Source organism: Panthera leo, chromosome A1, assembly GCF_018350215.1.
Source record: "Panthera leo isolate Ple1 chromosome A1, P.leo_Ple1_pat1.1, whole genome shotgun sequence".
In the NCBI taxonomy this organism is placed as follows: domain Eukaryota; kingdom Metazoa; phylum Chordata; class Mammalia; order Carnivora; family Felidae; genus Panthera; species Panthera leo.
The window spans coordinates 78,573,504-78,591,872 of NC_056679.1; the positions used below are offsets into that span (position 1 = coordinate 78,573,504).

General features: G+C 46.4%; 1 protein-coding gene across 3 annotated transcripts in view; it reads left to right on the top strand.

Moving 5' to 3' along the window:
• Nucleotides 1–18,369, top strand: part of MYO16 (myosin XVI) — a 615,829-nt gene that overhangs the window by 506,624 nt on the left and 90,836 nt on the right. For all 3 annotated transcript variants that reach the window (XM_042930188.1, XM_042930181.1, XM_042930176.1), the window contains exon 28: nt 7,214–7,316. In XM_042930188.1, coding sequence (XP_042786122.1) covers nt 7,214–7,316 — 103 coding nt within the window. The remainder of the gene's footprint in view (nt 1–7,213; nt 7,317–18,369) is intronic.

Below are 18,369 nucleotides of genomic sequence, written 5' to 3' on the forward strand. Positions count from 1 at the left end.
CTTTATCTATTTGCTTTCATGTGTTTTAGAGAGAGAGAGAAAAAAAAAAAAAAAGTGCTCCTCTTTGGTTGAAGAGCACCTCTGCAAACCCAGTCCCGGTCTGTCTCATTTTGCTCTCTGGTCTGCTCCCCCCACGCTGAGATAGATTTTATTTCTCCCCCAAGCCCGTTGCTAGGCAGCTGTTACACTCAACCCACCACTCAGCATTCTGAATGCTGGAAATTAGCCCCAAATAGCTAGAAAATCACCCCTCCGCACCTGCACTGTGTTTGCTGTGAGAGCATGCATATGTAGAACAAAATGAACGGTCCCAGCAAGTGCGGGGAACAAGCAAAATGCATCCCTATGTAGCCACAGACAGAGCCACGCGTCTGGAGCACCTGCGAGGTGGAGTGCACTGTGGGGAAACATCAAGGGAGTGGTTCTAGAAGAAACCGCAACCCTTGTCCCATCAGAGCTAAAAATGAATGACCAAAATGATCAGGAGCAAAACAGCCGGACCCCAAAATAAGCATGAATAGGATGCAGGCTTTGTATATTTCTGTAAATGTTGCCTGCGAGCTCTGCTGTTCTTCCTTGCCCCCTGAGAAACAAAACGCCCAAGAAACTTCGCTTGGTTCTATTTCACCCTCAAGTTACTGACCTTTTCTTCTATTTTCACTGCGAACCAGCACTTGTGTTCCCCCCGCCATCTGCTCATGTCTGGTACCCTCTCAGTCTTCTTCCGTGTCTCTGGCAGGGCCCCGGATTCCCCGGTCACCCACCCACACGCTTTCTCAGTGTTGACATGCTTTAACATTTACACTCTGACCGCAGTTCCAACTCTGCCTTCCCTGGGCTCCCCTGAAATTACTCGGCCCCAGCCTTGCTTCCTGCCCCTCCCCTCCCTCCTCTGCCCTTGCCAGCTGCCTCTTTCTACCAGCCTCCACTCCAGGGCTCCCAAAACACCCCGTTCCTCTCTCTGTGGATTATCCAGCCCATTCTTGAGAGATGAGGTTAATGGCGCTCCCCAAATGTTATTTTGTTGTTCCTGATTAAGTTAGTAAAATATGTCCATTAGTAGAAAATTTCATGAGGTCTTGAAATAACAAAACCACATCTTTTCTGATATATAATTTTGGCCCCAAACATCATGCTTTATATTGGAGCATAGGCAGTAATATGAGAACATTGCTTTGCCCGTCTTGTTAACCTGTGCATTTCTTGGCAGAGTATCTTGTTCATAATAGGTGCTCAATAAATATTTGCTGAATAGAATTAAATATTTGGGTCCCGAAACTTTCACAACAGAATTGTGCTTGGCAATGACGAGATGAAGTTGATATAAAGCAGACAATCAGTTTCAGAGAAATTGCACCTGAGGTGTTTGTTTGTTTGTTTGTTTGTTAAGCATTAGCTTTGATACACATACTTTGTATTTTTCTGAGGAAACAGTTCTAGAATTTCATGGTACCTTTCCTAAAGTAGTCAATTGAGAGTCACTACTTGGTTTAACCTGACCTCTGTGATCACTCTATAAGCTCTCTTTTGTCACCAGGTTCACAAGACATAGGATGTGAAAGTTCTCCTTAAATGGGGAAGGAACAATCACTTTGGAAAAGACAAGTAGATACCTCATTCCTGAGGGTTTGCTGTATGCCTCTAATTAGTTGGCTCTTGTCTGCCTCTCTGACTTCAGGGTATCCCTCTTAGAATACAGAGACCCCCCCAGTGAATACAACCTACTAGGTGGTTCTTCCACCGACGATTTTGGCAGGCATCGTGACGCCTGGTATTTTTTCGGTGTCACCCTGTGTCCGATGGTGCGAGTGTGTTGGGAGCCTCTTGTACTCGAATCCTTGAAGTAGAGAAAGCACTCAATGAATAGTGTGCAAGTTGGAGAATTTTTCGGTCACTGTGATAGAACTTGCCGTGAAACCCCACACTTGAATATTGACCATTCAGGCTATGGGCTGGCTAGAAGAAGGGACATCGAAGGTCAGCAGTCATGTTCCTGAGGCAAACGGGGCATTGAACACAGCTTTCGGCTGCAGGCGCACGGGCACAGGAGCACTCAGCACTGTGACGACCGTCGACTAGATGGTCAGCACCGTCCCCACCAGTCAGGCAGAGGGTCGTGACACATGAAACTGACAACAGCTGAACAACTGGCAGCCGGGAGGCAGTGGGCGTGTTTCGGGGTGTTGACTGAGGTTTGGTCCCCCCATCCTTTGTTCCAGAAGAATGCTTCTTGTGGTCCCCCTCGGGTGTGCTGACCAGCTCCTTCCTGTTTGTGCTATGTCGGGCAGACAGCTACTCTTGTCCGCCTGCTCCCCCGCTGTGGATGTCAGTTTCTTCCCCGAGTCTGGGTGGTCCGCTCCTCCCTTTGCACCCACATCCATCCATCAGGAACCCCTCCCGTGTCCCCCCACCCTAGACAGGGCTCACCCACTTCCTCCCACGTATGCTGCTTCCCTCCCGGGCTGTGAGAAGAGTCTCTAATTAGTCTCCCTGGCTCCCCCCCCTCCCAGGCCAGCAGCTTCAGTGACTTTTCCGGGGTCAAATGGCAGGACCCATCTGCCCAAACTGCCGCTCCCCAGGGCTCTCAGAGTGCAAGCCAGAGTCCCCTACATGGTCGCATTCTTGCCTCTGTGAGCCTGTCTCCTGCACCTTTCCTCTATATGCTCTGCCCCAGCCATGTTCGCTGCCCTGGTGTTCCTTGAACAGACACATGCATGACCCCGTTCGGGGCATCTGGATTTGCTGCTTTGCCCCTCAACTTGGATTCCTCTTCCCCAGAGAGCTCCCCAGCTCACCGTCAGGTACTTGCTCTCTGCGAAACCTTTTCTGCCCCATTTTTCTCCATCTGTCTCATCATATCTGCCTTCCTTCCTCATGTATGTTTCTGTTCTTTCTTTCTCAGGAAATGTTGAGAATTTTCATCTGATTTGCTCCCTGCTGCGTTCCATGTCCAAATTTTGTATTCAGTCAATATTGCTGTCAGTATTGGTTGATTGACTGAATGAGCCAGAATGAATGAGCCCTGGGGCTTGGACTCTGGACTAGAATTAGATCCCTGTCATTCACCTCAACCTGAACCAGGAAGGACGAGACAAGAGTGGGTTGTTTAGGAGACTGGACATTGGCCTCTTAGAGCCAACTGATTACTTCGGACCCAGGAAAGGTGCCAGCCTGAATACAGAGATCTTCAGTGGGTCGAGGTGACCTTGCCTGGGACCACAGAGGCAGAGGAGGGTTTAGGGAATGGAAGTCCCAGCTCCATCACACCTGTGCTCAGGACTCATGCTCTGTCCCCAGGCTCATTATTACCACTTGGTCTCAGGTTGAAGTTTCTGTGAGATAGACCAGTGACACCACCTATAGATGACGCTCAACATTCCAAAAGACAAGATGTTTTTAATTACACTAAAATAGAGTACCTCGCCGTGTCTGAGATGACGTCTTTGTCTTTTCAGTCGAAATGTCAGAATTATACCATTTTAGGTGTCAAAAGAACAATAGAAAAGGAGGGGAGAAAAAGCACCCAGTGTAAGATCTTTGTTCTGACTTGTTAATACTGTATTCAGATACTTGAATTATGTCAATTCAGTTCTCAGCGATAATTAGCAGAGCTCCAGAATGAGACAATTGTAAGGGAATAAAAAGATAATTTGAGTGATTTCATTTCATTGTGTGACTCTGGCTAAATGGTAGGGACGTGCCGGCTTTCCTGAGTGCTTGAATGGGTCTGTATTTCATTATGAGCTCGAGTTTACCATCAAAGAGGCCCAGTCACCCAAAGGTCAGAGAAACGAGAGTTCTCGTCTCTGGGTGTGCAGTGTGCTGCTGCTATGCCGGGGTCCATCTTTTCTGTCTCTCGTGCTCCAAGTTTCCACCCTAGAGCCCTCTGGGGCTGGGGGCTTGTAAGTTCCTGCCGAAAGTGTGGCAGTGGCAGCAGAGGGACTGCTCTGGAGTCGTGCTGCCCTGGGTTCAGATCCCCACTCAGCCATGGTTACCACCTCTGTCAGTGTCCTGGGGCTGTCGTGACCAAGTTCCACAAACCAGGTGGCTAAAGCAGCAGAAATCCATTCTCTCGCAGTTCCTGAGGCCAGGAAGTCCCACATTAAGGTGTCAGCAGGGCAATGCCCTTCTGAGACTTTGAGTGGAAGCCTTCCTGGCCTCTTTCCAGCTGCCGGTGCGGTCGGCAACCCTTAGCGCTCTTGACTTGTAGCCACATCCCCTCAACCTACGCCCCCTTGTCACACGACCTTCTCCTTGCCTATCCCTGTCTTCACGTGGCATCCTCCTCTCTCTATCAGGACACCCGCCATATTGGATCCTGGCCCACCTTAACGACCTCATCCTAACCGTGTGACATCTGCAAAGACTCTATTTTCTTTTTATTTTTTTTTAAATTTTTAATGTTTATTTTTGAGAGAGAGAGAGAGAGAGAGAGAGAGAGTGTGAACCGGGGAGGAACAGAGAGAGAGAGGGAGACACAGAATCTGAAGCAGGCTCCAGGCTCTGAGCTGTCAGCACAGAGCCTGATGCGGGGCTTAAACTCATGAACTGTGAGCTGGTGACCTGAGCCAAAGTCTGACGCTTCACCGACTGAGCCACCCAGGCGCCCCGCAAAGACTCTATTTTCAAATAAAGTCACATCACCTTTTGGGGGGACGCAGTTCCACCCATAAGATCATCTGTGTGAACCCAGGGGAGTGGCTGGATTACTGTGATCATAGGCTTTCTCAGTGTCAAAAGATGACCATGCAGGCCTCCTGCCTCTGTGGGGAGTAGGAGAGGCAACATACGAAAAGCCCCCTGCTCTCTTTCCATGCAGGAGAAATGTCCCTTGCCACCCCCCATCCCCCAGCCCATGTTCTTGACCCCTCATCATTATTTGTGCTTGGTGCATACAAAGGCAATTTAACACATGAGGGAATGCACAAAGATGGCCCATCCCCTGGGGAAGCTCGCACACTTTGAGGACACAACACACAGGGATTAGACTGAAGCTTTTATTTATTTGTTTATTTTAAGTTTTTTTTACTGTTTATTTTAGAGAGAGAGAGAGACAGAGCATGAGCAGGGGAGGGGCAGAGAGAGGGGGAGACACAGAATCCAAAGCAGGCTCCAGGCTCTGAGCTGTCAGCACAGAGCCCGACGCGGGGCTCAAACCCACGAACCGTGAGACCATGACCTGAGCTGAAGCCGGACGCTTCCCTGACTGAGCCACCCGGGCGCCCCTAGACTGATGCTTTAAATGCAGTATAGAATTTCTGCCGCGTCCTGAAAACACACGCAGGCAGACCCAAGAGGGGGGATTACCGGTGAGATGGCTGCCCAAGGGTCTCCTAGCAACTCCCTGCAGAGTTAGAACCCGAGGCTGTGTTTAGTCTCCCCTCCAGTTTGTCTCCTGTTAAGACACATCGTGTGGGTCATCATCTGTCGCTTTTGACCCATTCAGACTGGGTGCGACGTAACCCGTTTGCTCACTGCTGTGCAGACGACATACCCCAGCACGTGGAGAGATGGCCATCCCTTTTAGAGGGTCTCCCCGGCTACCTGCCTCACACTTGACTGCCAATCCCGGCCCTCCCCACACATACCTCATTTTACCCGTTTTCTCTGTTCTGTTCTACCCTGGAGGTACCTTGTCTCTTCTGCAGCAACCACACTATGACCAGTAAAAGAAAAACAAAACAAAACAAAAATGGTCGACTTCTTCCACAGACCATTTCAGTGCATTCAGTGGGATCAAAATGATGTGCGAGATTTTTCATATCCTTGCCTCTGGCACTACGATTTTTACGTTCCGTCTCTGTTACCCACTATTTTTGCACCCTCCTGCACCGTGAGTTTGATGCACGAGCAAAAATCTGTATTACGAGAAGGAAGGGTTGTTGCTGATGTTGATGTATTTATTTTGTCTGACGCATGGCTACTACCCAGGGCAACCAGTATAACTCCGTTTTCAGTGACAGTGCTAAGGTTGTAAGAAAGGAATTAAATGTCTGCTACCAAAAAATCCAAACTAGGTATGGTTTCTCAGTGTGCGTTCCACACGAGCGAGCCCCGCCGTGACTGCAGCATTGCCCCCGTGATGCAGGGCACCTCCCTGCGCCGAAGCACCTGCAGACAGAAAGACGTGTGGGCCCCTCTGGTGTGGTGTCGGGGGCGGGGGGTGTGTGGGGGGCACGCCTCTCAGAGCTTGCTCGAGGGCGCCCGGTGAATAAAGACCCGGAGGCAAGGCACTTCCTTCCTCCGTTGCTCTAAGGAAACAACTCATTTTAGAAGTTGCCAGATTTGCTGCAACCAACTTTGATGGAAAGCTAAGATATTTTGCAGGAAATAACAGGGAACTTCCGTGATTTACCTCTTGGCGTTAAGTTCCCAGAGCAGCTCGACACGGGAATCGTAAACCTACGCAACTAGATGCAGTTACGCAAATCCTTGCCTATTTCTTCCTCCTCTTCCTCCCCCTCCATCTTCCCTTAATACAGTTTTACTTACACATCAGGTTAGATACCCTGCATGCAACGGAAATTTCATATAGATTTTTTAAGTGGCTTATGTAATTTTGAAAGGCATTTTAAAAAAATCCATAGAAAAGCATTATGTTGCCATGGATTTCGGCTAGGGAATGACAGCCAGTGATTCAGAGGAAGCTGCAAATAAATAAATAAGTAAATAAATAAATAAATAAATATCCTTCTAGAAGATGGAAAGTGCTCGATATGTAGTAAGTGGGGAAAGAGCTTCTCTACCTCTCGCTGAGATAAAACTTCTGGAGGTTTTGATATTCCTTTCTTACGGATTCCAACTACATCTAGATTCGCTTTCAAATGGGGATAAAGAATTCTGAGATTTCTTAAAAGGTATGTTTTTAAGAGCATTCTAACTATTTCAGTGAAAACCATTCATTTTCTCTCTCTCCAATTTTCTCTTGTTAAGTGGTTTTCATCCACCCTTGATCATAGTGTTGAGCACACATTAAAGGATTGAAATACATATTTGGCTCATTTTAAAACTCATTCTCCACGCAACAGATGAGGGTTATTTCACGGTTGTACAGTGTTACGTGCACGGCGGACGGAGATTTGGGGACTCGTAGGGTAAAGTAAGAACCGGGGAGAATTTAAGAAACAGTGTGACAAAGACAATCCTGTTGAACAGAAGCACTTGCTTGACGAACTCAGTCATGGCTCTCAGTGTTCCTGCTGCTTTTTCACAGGTACAAGCCATTGGCCGACACGCTCCCGGTCGAGAAGAAACAGCTGTCTGCCGAGGAGAAATGTCGCCTTGTTCTCCAACAGTGTAAATTACAAGGCTGGCAGGTTAGTGACCAGCAAGCTACTAACGTCCCAGTTCAGGACTTTTAAATAAGGGAGCTGAGTCATTGTGGGAGCCACCGGTCTCAGTGGCATGAACTCTGATGTGTTTGGCAAGAGGGGACACTAAGCGTCTTCCCTGGAAACACATCACTCTTTCTGATTTACTGGTGTCAGCAGCATGGCAAGAAACAGGAGGGGAGCCAGCGGGCTCTTCTTGTGGGGGGGTGCGTGGCATGGGATTCCTGAAGCCTCCTTGTTTGCCTATGTCTCGGGTGCAGCCTTGTCATTCAGGCTTCCTGAGGGATCAGAAAGAGAGCAGAAGTCAGAGAAGGCAGTTTGAGGACCTTGATTTCTCGGCTTCTGGTGGGTAGGTCATCCGCATTCTGGAGACCCACTTCCTGGCCCCTCTGGGGTCGTCCAGTGTCTGTTTACTGCTTCTCTTTGCTGCTTCTCAACTGCCACACACTGACAATGTCACTGTCCCTTCAACCTCGCTTCTTGGCAGAAGCTTCATACATAACTGGAAACGTTTAATTCTTTTCTGTGACCCTCTGAGTTGGCAGAGTCCCAGGGCACGGTGGGGACCCAGCCCCTCCTTCCAGAAGGGGGAACATTAGGGAGAGAGAATAGCCCGGGAGGGGCTCCCCAGAAGCAGTGGGACACGCTGTAAGGTATTAAACATCAGAATGCCATCCGTGACGAGTGTTGAGAACAGGAGGTTTGAAACTTAAAAGAATTGAGAAGGTCGTTGTGATGCAGGAGTAGGAAACAGAATAAAGCCCAAGACACCAGGAGTTCCTGGATGTTTCTAGCTATAAAACAACCAAAGGTTTGCATGGGCGGCAAAGATCATGGCAGCTAGCGGCTTTGGCAAAACCCAACAATTACCAAAAAGCAGGCACAAGTCTTGTTTTTTTAAATGCGATTTTTTTTTTACATTTATTTATTTTTAAGAGACAGAGCGAGATAGAGTACAAGCAGGGGAGGGGCAGAGAGACAAGGAGACACAGAATCCAAAACAGGCTCCAGACTCCAAGCAAGTGTTCAGCACAGAGCCCGACGTGGGGCTTGAACCCACGAACCGCGAGATCATGACCTGAGCCGAAGTCGGTCACCCAACTGAGCCCCCCAGGTGCCCTGACATAAATCTCATTTTTAAATAGTAGTGGGTCTGGGGGCTCAGTTGCTTAAGATTCCAACTCTTGGTTTCAGCTCAGGACGTGATCTCATGGTTAGAGAATTCGAGCCCCGCACAGGGCTGTGCGCTGAGTGTGTGTAGCCTGCTTGGGATTCTCTCTCCCTCTCTCTGTCCCTCCCCTGCTCATGCTCACTGTCTCTCTCCTCAAAGTAAATAAATGAACTTAAAAAAAAAAAAAAAACAAAAACATAGTGGAGCATTTCCAAGAGGCAACGTCAGATCGTGGACCAGGCCAAAGAGGAGGACCTTCCTTCAGATGGTTCAGAATTGCTAGATGTGTCCGGAAGCGCCCACTCTCCGGGACACAGGAGGAGCCCTGCTGGGCTAACGGAGGCGCACACGTCACCCGTGGCAAAGGACAAGGAGCCTAGAATTTGAGCATTCGTGAGTGATGACTTAACTGTACCACCCGGTCTCTTCCTTTATCATCGTCCTTTCCCTTTTCTTTGTCTTAAACTAATAATGGAGATGAACCTTAAATAGAGTCTGAAGGAGGCAGCACACACAGTCTGTAGTAGTCATGGACACACATCCGTGCCAGGAGACCGGATTAGAAAGGGAGCAAGGAGGAATCACTAACACAGGGGGTGTCTGCTCACCACGGTGGCACTGATCACAGGCACCTCGACAGGAGATGTGGGCGCCCATATGGAATTGTCCGACAGACTCACGGGTAACGGAGGTCGTTTCCGCTGAATCATTGCCGGCATCTTTAAGCTTAAGTACTTGGGTAGTAGTGGTTCAGGAATATGTCACTGAGATTTTCTGTATTTTTTTCCCTTCACAAACACTCGCAGATAAGTATAACATGTTTTATTGGTGGCGAAAAGAAGCTGGGAGTCGTAGAGAACAGGTGAGGGAATCCAGAACAGTTATTTTACCAGCAGATGGTAACCACGGTGGGTGACGAGCGCTGGTCCTCTGATACGCATGCGGAGAGCCTGGGGTGACGCGTGGCGGTGCCCGGGAGGCAGGTGGCTCACCTGGTGGCTCACCTGCAGCCACTGTTCCTCCTACATTCGTGCGTGTGCCGGGACTCTTGACATTGCAGCAGGGAGGCTCTTAAATCGGAGCACATGTTGGGACTTTGGAAGAAGCGCATCCGAAGACAAAATGGGAACGGGTTCCCATCGCATCACACCGGTCTATTTTCCTCACTCTTTAACTCCCCAAAGGAGGCTAAAAATACAGGACGAAAAAATAAATGAATTCATTTATTCCCTGCATGCTTGCTTGTGTGTTGCATATTGAATCGTCCGGAAAGACCGCTTTCTTCAGCTTCTCCAAGATGGAACTTTTCGTATACTTTATACCAGAAGACCAATCTTTAACTCCCTTGCAATAAAGCACATTCATACTTCCCTTTCATGCTGGTCAGAGAGCAAAAGGGTTTTTAAACCATCGTTTATTCCTGACCTGGAAAGCCAGACTCCTCAGTTTCAGAAGCAAAGCATTGGTTTGAAATGTGTTGGTAGTTGCAGGAAGGGTTGGCCTGTCTCTCTTTCGGGTGGTTAATCAGGACAAATCGAATGAGGAGCTGTTGAAACAACAGTAAGTTCCTAATGGATGGCTGTTGTTTCCGTGGCACGGTTCCCAAATCGCTAAGAGTCACAGCGTATGTTTCTATTAAGAAGTCAGTGTTCAGGGGCGCCTGGGTGGCGCAGTCGGTTAAGCGTCCGACTTCAGCCAGGTCACGATCTCGCGGTCCGTGAGTTCGAGCCCCGCGTCAGGCTCTGGGCTGATGGCTCGGAGCCTGGAGCCTGTTTCCGATTCTGTGTCTCCCTCTCTCTCTGCCCCTCCCCCGTTCATGCTCTGTCTCTCTCTGTCCCAAAAATAAATAAAAAATGTTGGAAAAAAAAAAAATTAAAAAAAAAAAGAAGTCAGTGTTCATCGTTTGGCTGTGAACGGTTACCAGGAATTAATCGCCGTTCTTTTCCATAGTTTTAAAAGCAACGCTAGCAGACAACAGAGATCAGAGCCATCTTTTGCTGCGTGAAACTGCATAGAATATTCGCCAGAAATTCAATTCTCTTAACTAAAAATACGACGATCCCCTTATTGTCGCTCTGATTTGTCTTGGAGACATTGTGAGATTGCTTCAGTCCTTTACATTAACCAGACTCTGTGCAGGAAAGTCTCAGAGGCATCAGTAGGGGGCTTCTAGCTCCATTTTCTCCCATTGAACATTGGCTCCCACCCCCGGGACCGCCTCCGTGGCGTGAACCCCAGCACCTCCTTCTGTTTCCGGTGCGGTGGACACATCTTCCTTTCGGAGCTGCTGGGTTTGTTCACCGATCCACGCGTGTTTATTCCCTATGTAGTTGGGGGTCTGGGATCAGTGCATGAGGCATGGGAATTTTTAATGTTTCACACGCAATGATTCCTCCCATCCGCAGAATGTGCTACAACTATTCAGAGCTTTGACTCCATTTGATCTAAAAGTAGTAACAACTCCGAAGAACAACTGTACGCAGAAAAAGGAAAGTCACCAGGGTGAACGGTAATGGCCTCGTGTGGGACACAAGGAAATAGAGTCTTGAGGGTCAACATACTCATCAAGGCATTCGGTGCGGTTCGTGCTTAGTTTCAGTGGCAAGGCTGCTTTGCCGAGCCCAGCATCTAAGTCTTGCTATGATGCTGTGTTCTTTCCACTGCATTGAACTCGATCTATATCTTTCAATGTAACCATCTGAAGCCCTTTTATTCAGATTAGAGAACTTGAAAGGCATAGATTATGCACCGTAGTGTGAGCTTTGATCAAAGGCACTTACAGATTCCTTTATTAGTCTGAGCAGATTGCTTCTTGCGGTTCGTGTCTTTTTTATGTTGATCATTCACCTGGTAGATGAAGGAGAACCACACGGAGTGCGTCCCGTCGTGGGCCGATTCTGATCCCAATCTTTCTTATGCAAACCATCAGCCAGTGACCCTCAAGACCCAGTGCTTTTGGACTCTCGTTCCTAACTGCATCTTGGACAGAAAAAGAGAAGAAGGAGAAAGGGGAGAGAAAGAAAAGAAGTGGAAGATGGAGAAGGACTGGAATCAAGAGAGAACTCTCAGGAAGGGCGTGACTCTAATCAGTCCCGGCTCTGAGCTGAGACCCGGCTGCTGAGCTGGCCATTCCCTGGGTGGTCCCGGGGGGCAGATGCTTGTGGGTGATGGTCCTGGAGATGGGCGTCAGGGTAACACTGGTTTCCAGTTCACGACTGGAGCAGAGCAAAGGCAGTCTGGGAACGGTCATAATAAGCCATTTTGGTAAATCTACCCAGTTTGTAGTTGGCTGGGCCATATATTAACTTCCCAGCATTCTGCACCTCTCCGTGACATTTGCTTTCTCTTCTCTGCTTTCCTCTTGCCACTCAGGCCGCACACCTTCTATGGGGTTGCTGACTGCGTCTCCATCAGAAGGGATGCTGAGTCTGCCCCCGCGTCCCCGCCACACGATGAAGGAGCGGGCACGGGGTAGATATCCACACCTTTGCGCGTGGCCAGCGGATGAGTCCTTGTCCATAAGAAGTGGCCAAACCATAAGATATATCTTATACAGATGCCACAGACGTGCAAGAGTTTTTACAATCCGGAATAATTCACAACCCAAACCTGACAATGGTCATATCTAGGGAGTTGTTTTGAGACGATGGCCAAGTAGAATTTTAGCTTGGATCTATGATTAGAAGATCAGTATGTTCATAAAGTCCTTCTGTAATTAAAAAGTATTTTTCAAATGGGTTGCCACCTCATAAATACAATTTAGGTAGAATAATGCATAGGGCCAAATTAATGATTTTAAGCATTTATGAAAACATGTAGTCCCATTGACCATGTTTTGCTCTAAAGCGTTTTGGCCTTGAAACAAAAAATGACCTATTGTGTATGTTACATCACTGACCCTCACGCCAGCCTTCTTTCCCATGACTCCAAGCAGTAACCACGAGTTTTGACAAACTCATTCATGATCCTATTCTCTCAACATCGTCAACATCGCCGCTTTCACGTAAGGTGCTTTTATTTTGAACAAAAGGGAAGAAAACTCAGGATATAGCATCGGCCGCAAAGGAGTCCTCCTTGCTCGCGGTTTCTTGGCCCTGTTTCCAATTAAATGATATGTTTGAAAAACATGGTGGACCAGTCAGAGGTTGATCCACATTTCATGGCAGAATTTAAGTCAGTTGTTTAAGGGGGAATATGGAGGGTTCTTGAGCTAATATGAGCAGACTCGCTATGGCCCACTTCCAGTAGTGTTTTCTGTGTCTCACCAGATGTATTTTTCCTTATGAAACAGAGTCTTCAGATTACTTCATTTGTGGGGGGGGAAAATACAGATAGTTTGAATTAAGTCATAGTTTGGAAACAAGTTAAACGAAGCCACTAGTTATTAACCTGTTGTTTGTTTTTCAAAATTGTTCAGATATTTTCTCTATCCAAATAGATACAGTTTTAGTTCCGTCCTACTTTAAGGTGCCTTTGAAAATAATCCCTCAAAACTCTGCATGTTTAATCAACCGCTTTCTGCCCTGATTTCCCCAAGCCATGCGACAGTGACTGGCAGGCACTCAGCCCCAATGCAGAACATGCTTGTTTTGCAATGTTATGTCATTTATGTAAAGTGAAAACTTTTGAAACTACTAATTCTAAGTGGAAAAATAAATGGTATAATCTGATTTTCACACATTTTATATGAATCAACTGGTTATAGGACGATTTTTTTCTGTGTAGTTATTTGAATGCTATATTCATTTTAAAGCCATCTGGTGGGATGACGAAGGGAGAAACAAATCTGTCAGAGTCGGTCCACGCGGCGCCAGGGGTGCTGCTTCAGAACACAGAAGCTCAGAGCGCAGGGGAAGTCAGCGCCGGGGACTGGCTGGCCCCCATGTAGGGGAGCCTTCCCAGAGAAGTGTCATTGTCCTTTCAAACGGATTTTGAAACTTTGGGGTGGGGGTAGCTTTGTGGACAGGCAAAGAAAAGAGTCCTGTGAGGTGAGGTTCCCTTGAAGCAGGTGCTCATGGTCACTGTGACTGGAAACTGTGGAAGGAGAAATTGAGACAGATTTTACATGGCCTCAGACATATTGAGGACGAGAAGTCAGACCCAGGAAGACTTCCGGTGACTTATTCAAGATCCTACAGACAGAAAGTGAGCCACAAAATGAGAGCATCAGCTCCGTCCCAACTACCCAGATGAGATGATACTTGCTCGTTCTCCTGTGTGATGTGTGTACGTGTGTGTGCGCACGTACATGTCTGTGTGTGTGTGTGTGTGTGTGTGTGTGTGTGTATGAGAGAGAGCGAGAGGCACTGAGATTCTGAAAGAAGTCACAAAAGGCTGTCACAAAGGGCAAACCCCAAATCTTAACGAAATGCACTTTTCCTATTTGTGTGCGCTCACTAACCAAAAAAAATTACAGTAATTATGTTCTTTATCGTCATCTTCTAATGTAATTTTCAAGGAATGGCCTAGATTTCGTGGTGTGTCTTTGTAAAATATATGATCTTTGAAGGAGCCACTCTTAACGGTGCTGAGAATTGCAAGATTAACATTTTACCATAACATTAAATAAAATCAGTTGGATGAAGGATTTATTATTTCATTAATCTAAAATAGTACGGTAGAGAAAAGATAATAAAAGTAAAAGCAAGAAACTGTTAAAGTTTTAAGCACCTTCCACTTTTTTTTTACATCTTCTAAGACAAGACAATGGTTTTGGAGCCCTTGGCTCTTATTAGCACAATAAATTAATGGTTTATAACCTTTGTTTTATTACTCAAGGAGCACTTCATAAATCAACTGTAAGTACAAGCCAGAAAATAGCCCATAAAATTATTCTTTCTCTCATATCCCTTCCCTTCCTCTAGAATTATTAATGTTGAAAATAATAAGCGTTAGGGATCCTAGTGTATCTCTTGGTACTGTGTGCATTATAAACTGGGAATTACTATATATATGCACATATATTTATTTCCCTTTTTCTCTTGTACTAAATACACACGCATACATATATACAGACACATTTTTATTATGAAAGTAGTATTTATTTCTGATAAGAAACTTGAAAAATAGAGAAAATTAAAGAAGAAAGTACAGATCACCTGCAACTGAACTACCTAGAGATAACTGCCCCCAAATGTCTTCTGTGTCTTCACCGACTCAGTTTTTAAAAATAATATTACAAAATTGGATTCTCGGTCAGTGCCTCTCTCTCCTATTTCACTCTGCACTCCATTGAGGAAACATAGTATGTCTCTCTTTTTTCATGTATATCCTCAGGCACCGTGTGCATGTGTGTTTGTGGTTCACTGTTACATCCCCTACAGGGTCTGGCACAGAGTCGACACGGAACCGGTATTTGTCGACTGAATGAACGAACCTACTTACTGCGACATTCTGTCTTTGGAAATGAAGGCATCCACCGTCAAGCCTTACTGACATGTGTGATAGTTTCTCCTTGGAAGTAATTTCATATTGTTCTCTCAACTTCTTTACACAAAAGACTAAGTCCAAAATCAGGCACTTAATAATTGCCAAGTGAGAGCTAGTTGTGCCTGTTCCTGACCCAGCTTTCATCTCCTGGAGACCAACCGAATTTCCTCTAGCTCAGGCTTCCTGGTTGGTCAGTCAAGGAGCATTTATAGAGCACCACTGATGTCCCTGTAGTTGCATCAGGGTGATTATAAAGAAGGGGGTGTGATGTAAAGAAGGACTGAGATATCCCTCTTCTGTGGGCTTACTGGCTAAGGGGGAACAACACTAAACTAACGAATAAGCACAGGCTGGGATCCACTCTGGGGGGGCAACCCGTGAGGACCCGGTATAGACAGGCCAGGTGTCATGAAGGGCATCTGTAAGAAGAACACTCGGGGGCTGAGATCTGAAGGCTGAGGAGCAGGAGGTAGGGGCGGGGCGGTGACAGAGGGTGCCGGCTGAGAGCTGCTGGGGCAGGTGACAGAGCCCCAGGAACAAGGAGACGAGGGGAGAGAACGGTGCATTGGGGCAGTGTTTTCTCAGCCTCCTTTGTTTCATTATTGCCGCCCTAGGGAGGAAAATGAATGTGAGTGACTGACGAATTTATTGCTGGGAAGGGTAGAAAATCGTAGCGATTACACTGGTTGGTGGCCCTCCAAAGCTCAGTCTTCCTGGACGGTAATTGACAACTGCTTGACAGCTTCTAAAACGTGGCAGTTTCGACCGTGCCTAATCCAGTTCCATCTCGTGTGTGTCGATCTAATTTTCCCCAGCTCCAGGTTTATTTAGTCCTGCAGTAAGCCTTTATTAAGCACCTGCTACATGCCCCAAGCCTTGTAATAGCAAAGGGTTTTTCTGCAGATCAGGAAGCAGTTTCACCGTCTTGAGGTCGGTGCTTAGCGGTGAGCGGTGGCCAAGCCCCTGGGACCTTGGTTGCATCAAAACACAGCATTCTGTTTTAAGTTCCCTTTGAAACCACCGATGAGCTTCAAAGAGGGTGGTAACGTGACATGATTTATGCTTTAAACGTGAAAAAAATGTGTTGTTGGACGGCAAGCGCAGAGCCAGGAAGCCAGTTAACAAACGGGTGTCATAGCCCGTGCACATGGAGCTGTGGTGGGCGAGACAAAGAGGGGAGAAGGGGCGGGAGAGGACTCACGGTGACCTTCCACAGATAGGCCTGTTAAATCACTTGAAGAGCGAGATCTCTTTTCAAACCGGCATCTCTAACAAGCGTGAATTTGCTGCACAAAATACGTGCGGAGCTCTGAACGATGGAAGCCCGCGGCCCTCCAGGGGCTGAAAGAATACATGCAGGTGAATCTCAAGGAACCCGTGAACACAACCACAGAACACGTTTTTGGGACAATTAGGAAAGCTATGTATTTTTTATTATATCTAAAAACACTCTTAAGGATGAGCAAGATAAGAGCCGGTGCCCGCGATGAAGGACCGGGAGGGTTCCTGTGTTTTGGAAGTAAAGCAAGCATCAGAAGATGCAAAGGGCAGTGCCTTGTTGGACACTGGTGGCGGAGGCCCCTGCCAGGGCGTCTGTGCCGCAGGCGGCATGACGGGCTGTGACTGTATCTGCTGCTCTTAGTCGTTTATAACGTGTATGTTCCATGAGGTGGGTAATTCCTAGTGATGTTCTTGAGGCCATCTTGTTACAAAGGAAGACCGGCGGCGCTCTTGAAATGAATACATTAACTTATCCGATGCACTTTCCTCTCTGCTTTTGAAGCTGGTCTGCTTTGTTTGGGTTTGGCTTTGGTTTGCTTTTCACCATGTGTGACTTTGAGACGAAGAGGTTTATTTTTGTAAGTGCTCTTGACCACGTCGACATGCTTTCTGTAATGAAATAATATACAGGATCGCATAGTAAGTTATTCACCAGGAAGCTCAAAATAGTAGTTTTTATTCATCACTGCTTGCTGTACAGGTCATACTGTTCTAGGTGAGAGTAATTAATTTTCTTAGCCTGTAATTATGTGTAATTCGAGCCAAACCACCTTCCTCAAATACCAGAAGATACAGTACTCTGTTAGATGTGTGTGGCTGTAATTATCTTCTCTGTGTTGAAGTTAAACTTCAAGAATAGTCTATTTATAACAAAGAGAACTTGTATTTTAGTATAAATGTATCCTCTGAGGATGTTTAAAAATACATTCAGAGCCAGGCTGAACATTAGAATATTTCCATTTGGTAGTTGTTCAAAGCTACCATGAAAAATGTAAAATACTGAAATATTAATAATAAAATATACACACATAAAATAATGCCCATCCTTATAAATATAATGAATCCAAGAAGCAAATCAGGGAAATGTGTGAATTTAGCCTGGAGAAGATGAATTTTAGTTAAATGGTTGTTTTACTGAACTTCTTGAAAGGATAGACTATATTCTATTTGTCCTTGTGGTCCTGGAGCCTGGCAAGGTGACTGCTATCGGGAAAGCCCCTGGCAAATGTTCGGATGGACAGATGGAAGGATGGGTGGATGAATGGATGGATGGAAGGAAGGAAGGAAGGAAGGATAGATGGGTAGGTGGATGGGTGGATGGATGGATGGATGGGTAGATGGATGGATGGATGGGTGGATGGGTGGATGGATGGATATATGGGTGGCTGGATGGATGAACAGAGGGATAGATAAGTGGGTGGGTGATTGGATGGAGGGACGGATGGATGTGTGGATGGGTGATGGAGTTAGGGATGGATGAATAAATGATTAAATAGATGGGGAGGACAGACACTTGGTAGGACGGATGAATAAATAAGAGAAAGAAAAATTGGGAAAGCTACAAGATACCATGTGCCTGAGAGTATGTGAAAATGACACAAAACCACGAATGTGTGCAGGACTGGTCATGGTGTGCATGTGGAGGTGTTGGAGTTTGAAGCTGTTTCTGTTTGAAAGGGATTACGTGGTAGGCACAGAAAGTGCTTTGCATGGTAAAAGTAGGAAGAAGTGTGTTTCAGAGGAACACAATGACATCCTCAGATCGGCAGGAAGGAAAACCAGGCTGATGGGAGAGTGATGCAGACATCAAAACACATAAAAGGAAGAGTGTGGTGTTCATCCTGCTGTCTAGAAACCCGTTTTAAGTCTGGGAACAGACCTACTTGGTAGGCACTTGGAGAGATACCAGGCATTTTTTTTTTGGGAATGCTAATATTACAGTGAAAGATGACCACTGTTGATGCAACTATAACATTATATGTCTTGTCTTTAAATGGGACAAATATTTATTAGAATAATGCTAATGCTTTTAAAGTAAGGGAGATTAAAATTTTTAAGGATTAATTCTTTGTCAGTAATAATGAAAATAAAGCGTGTTTGTAGCAAAAAAATAAGCATTCACATAAACTATTACTAAAAAATAATTTATGGTAATTA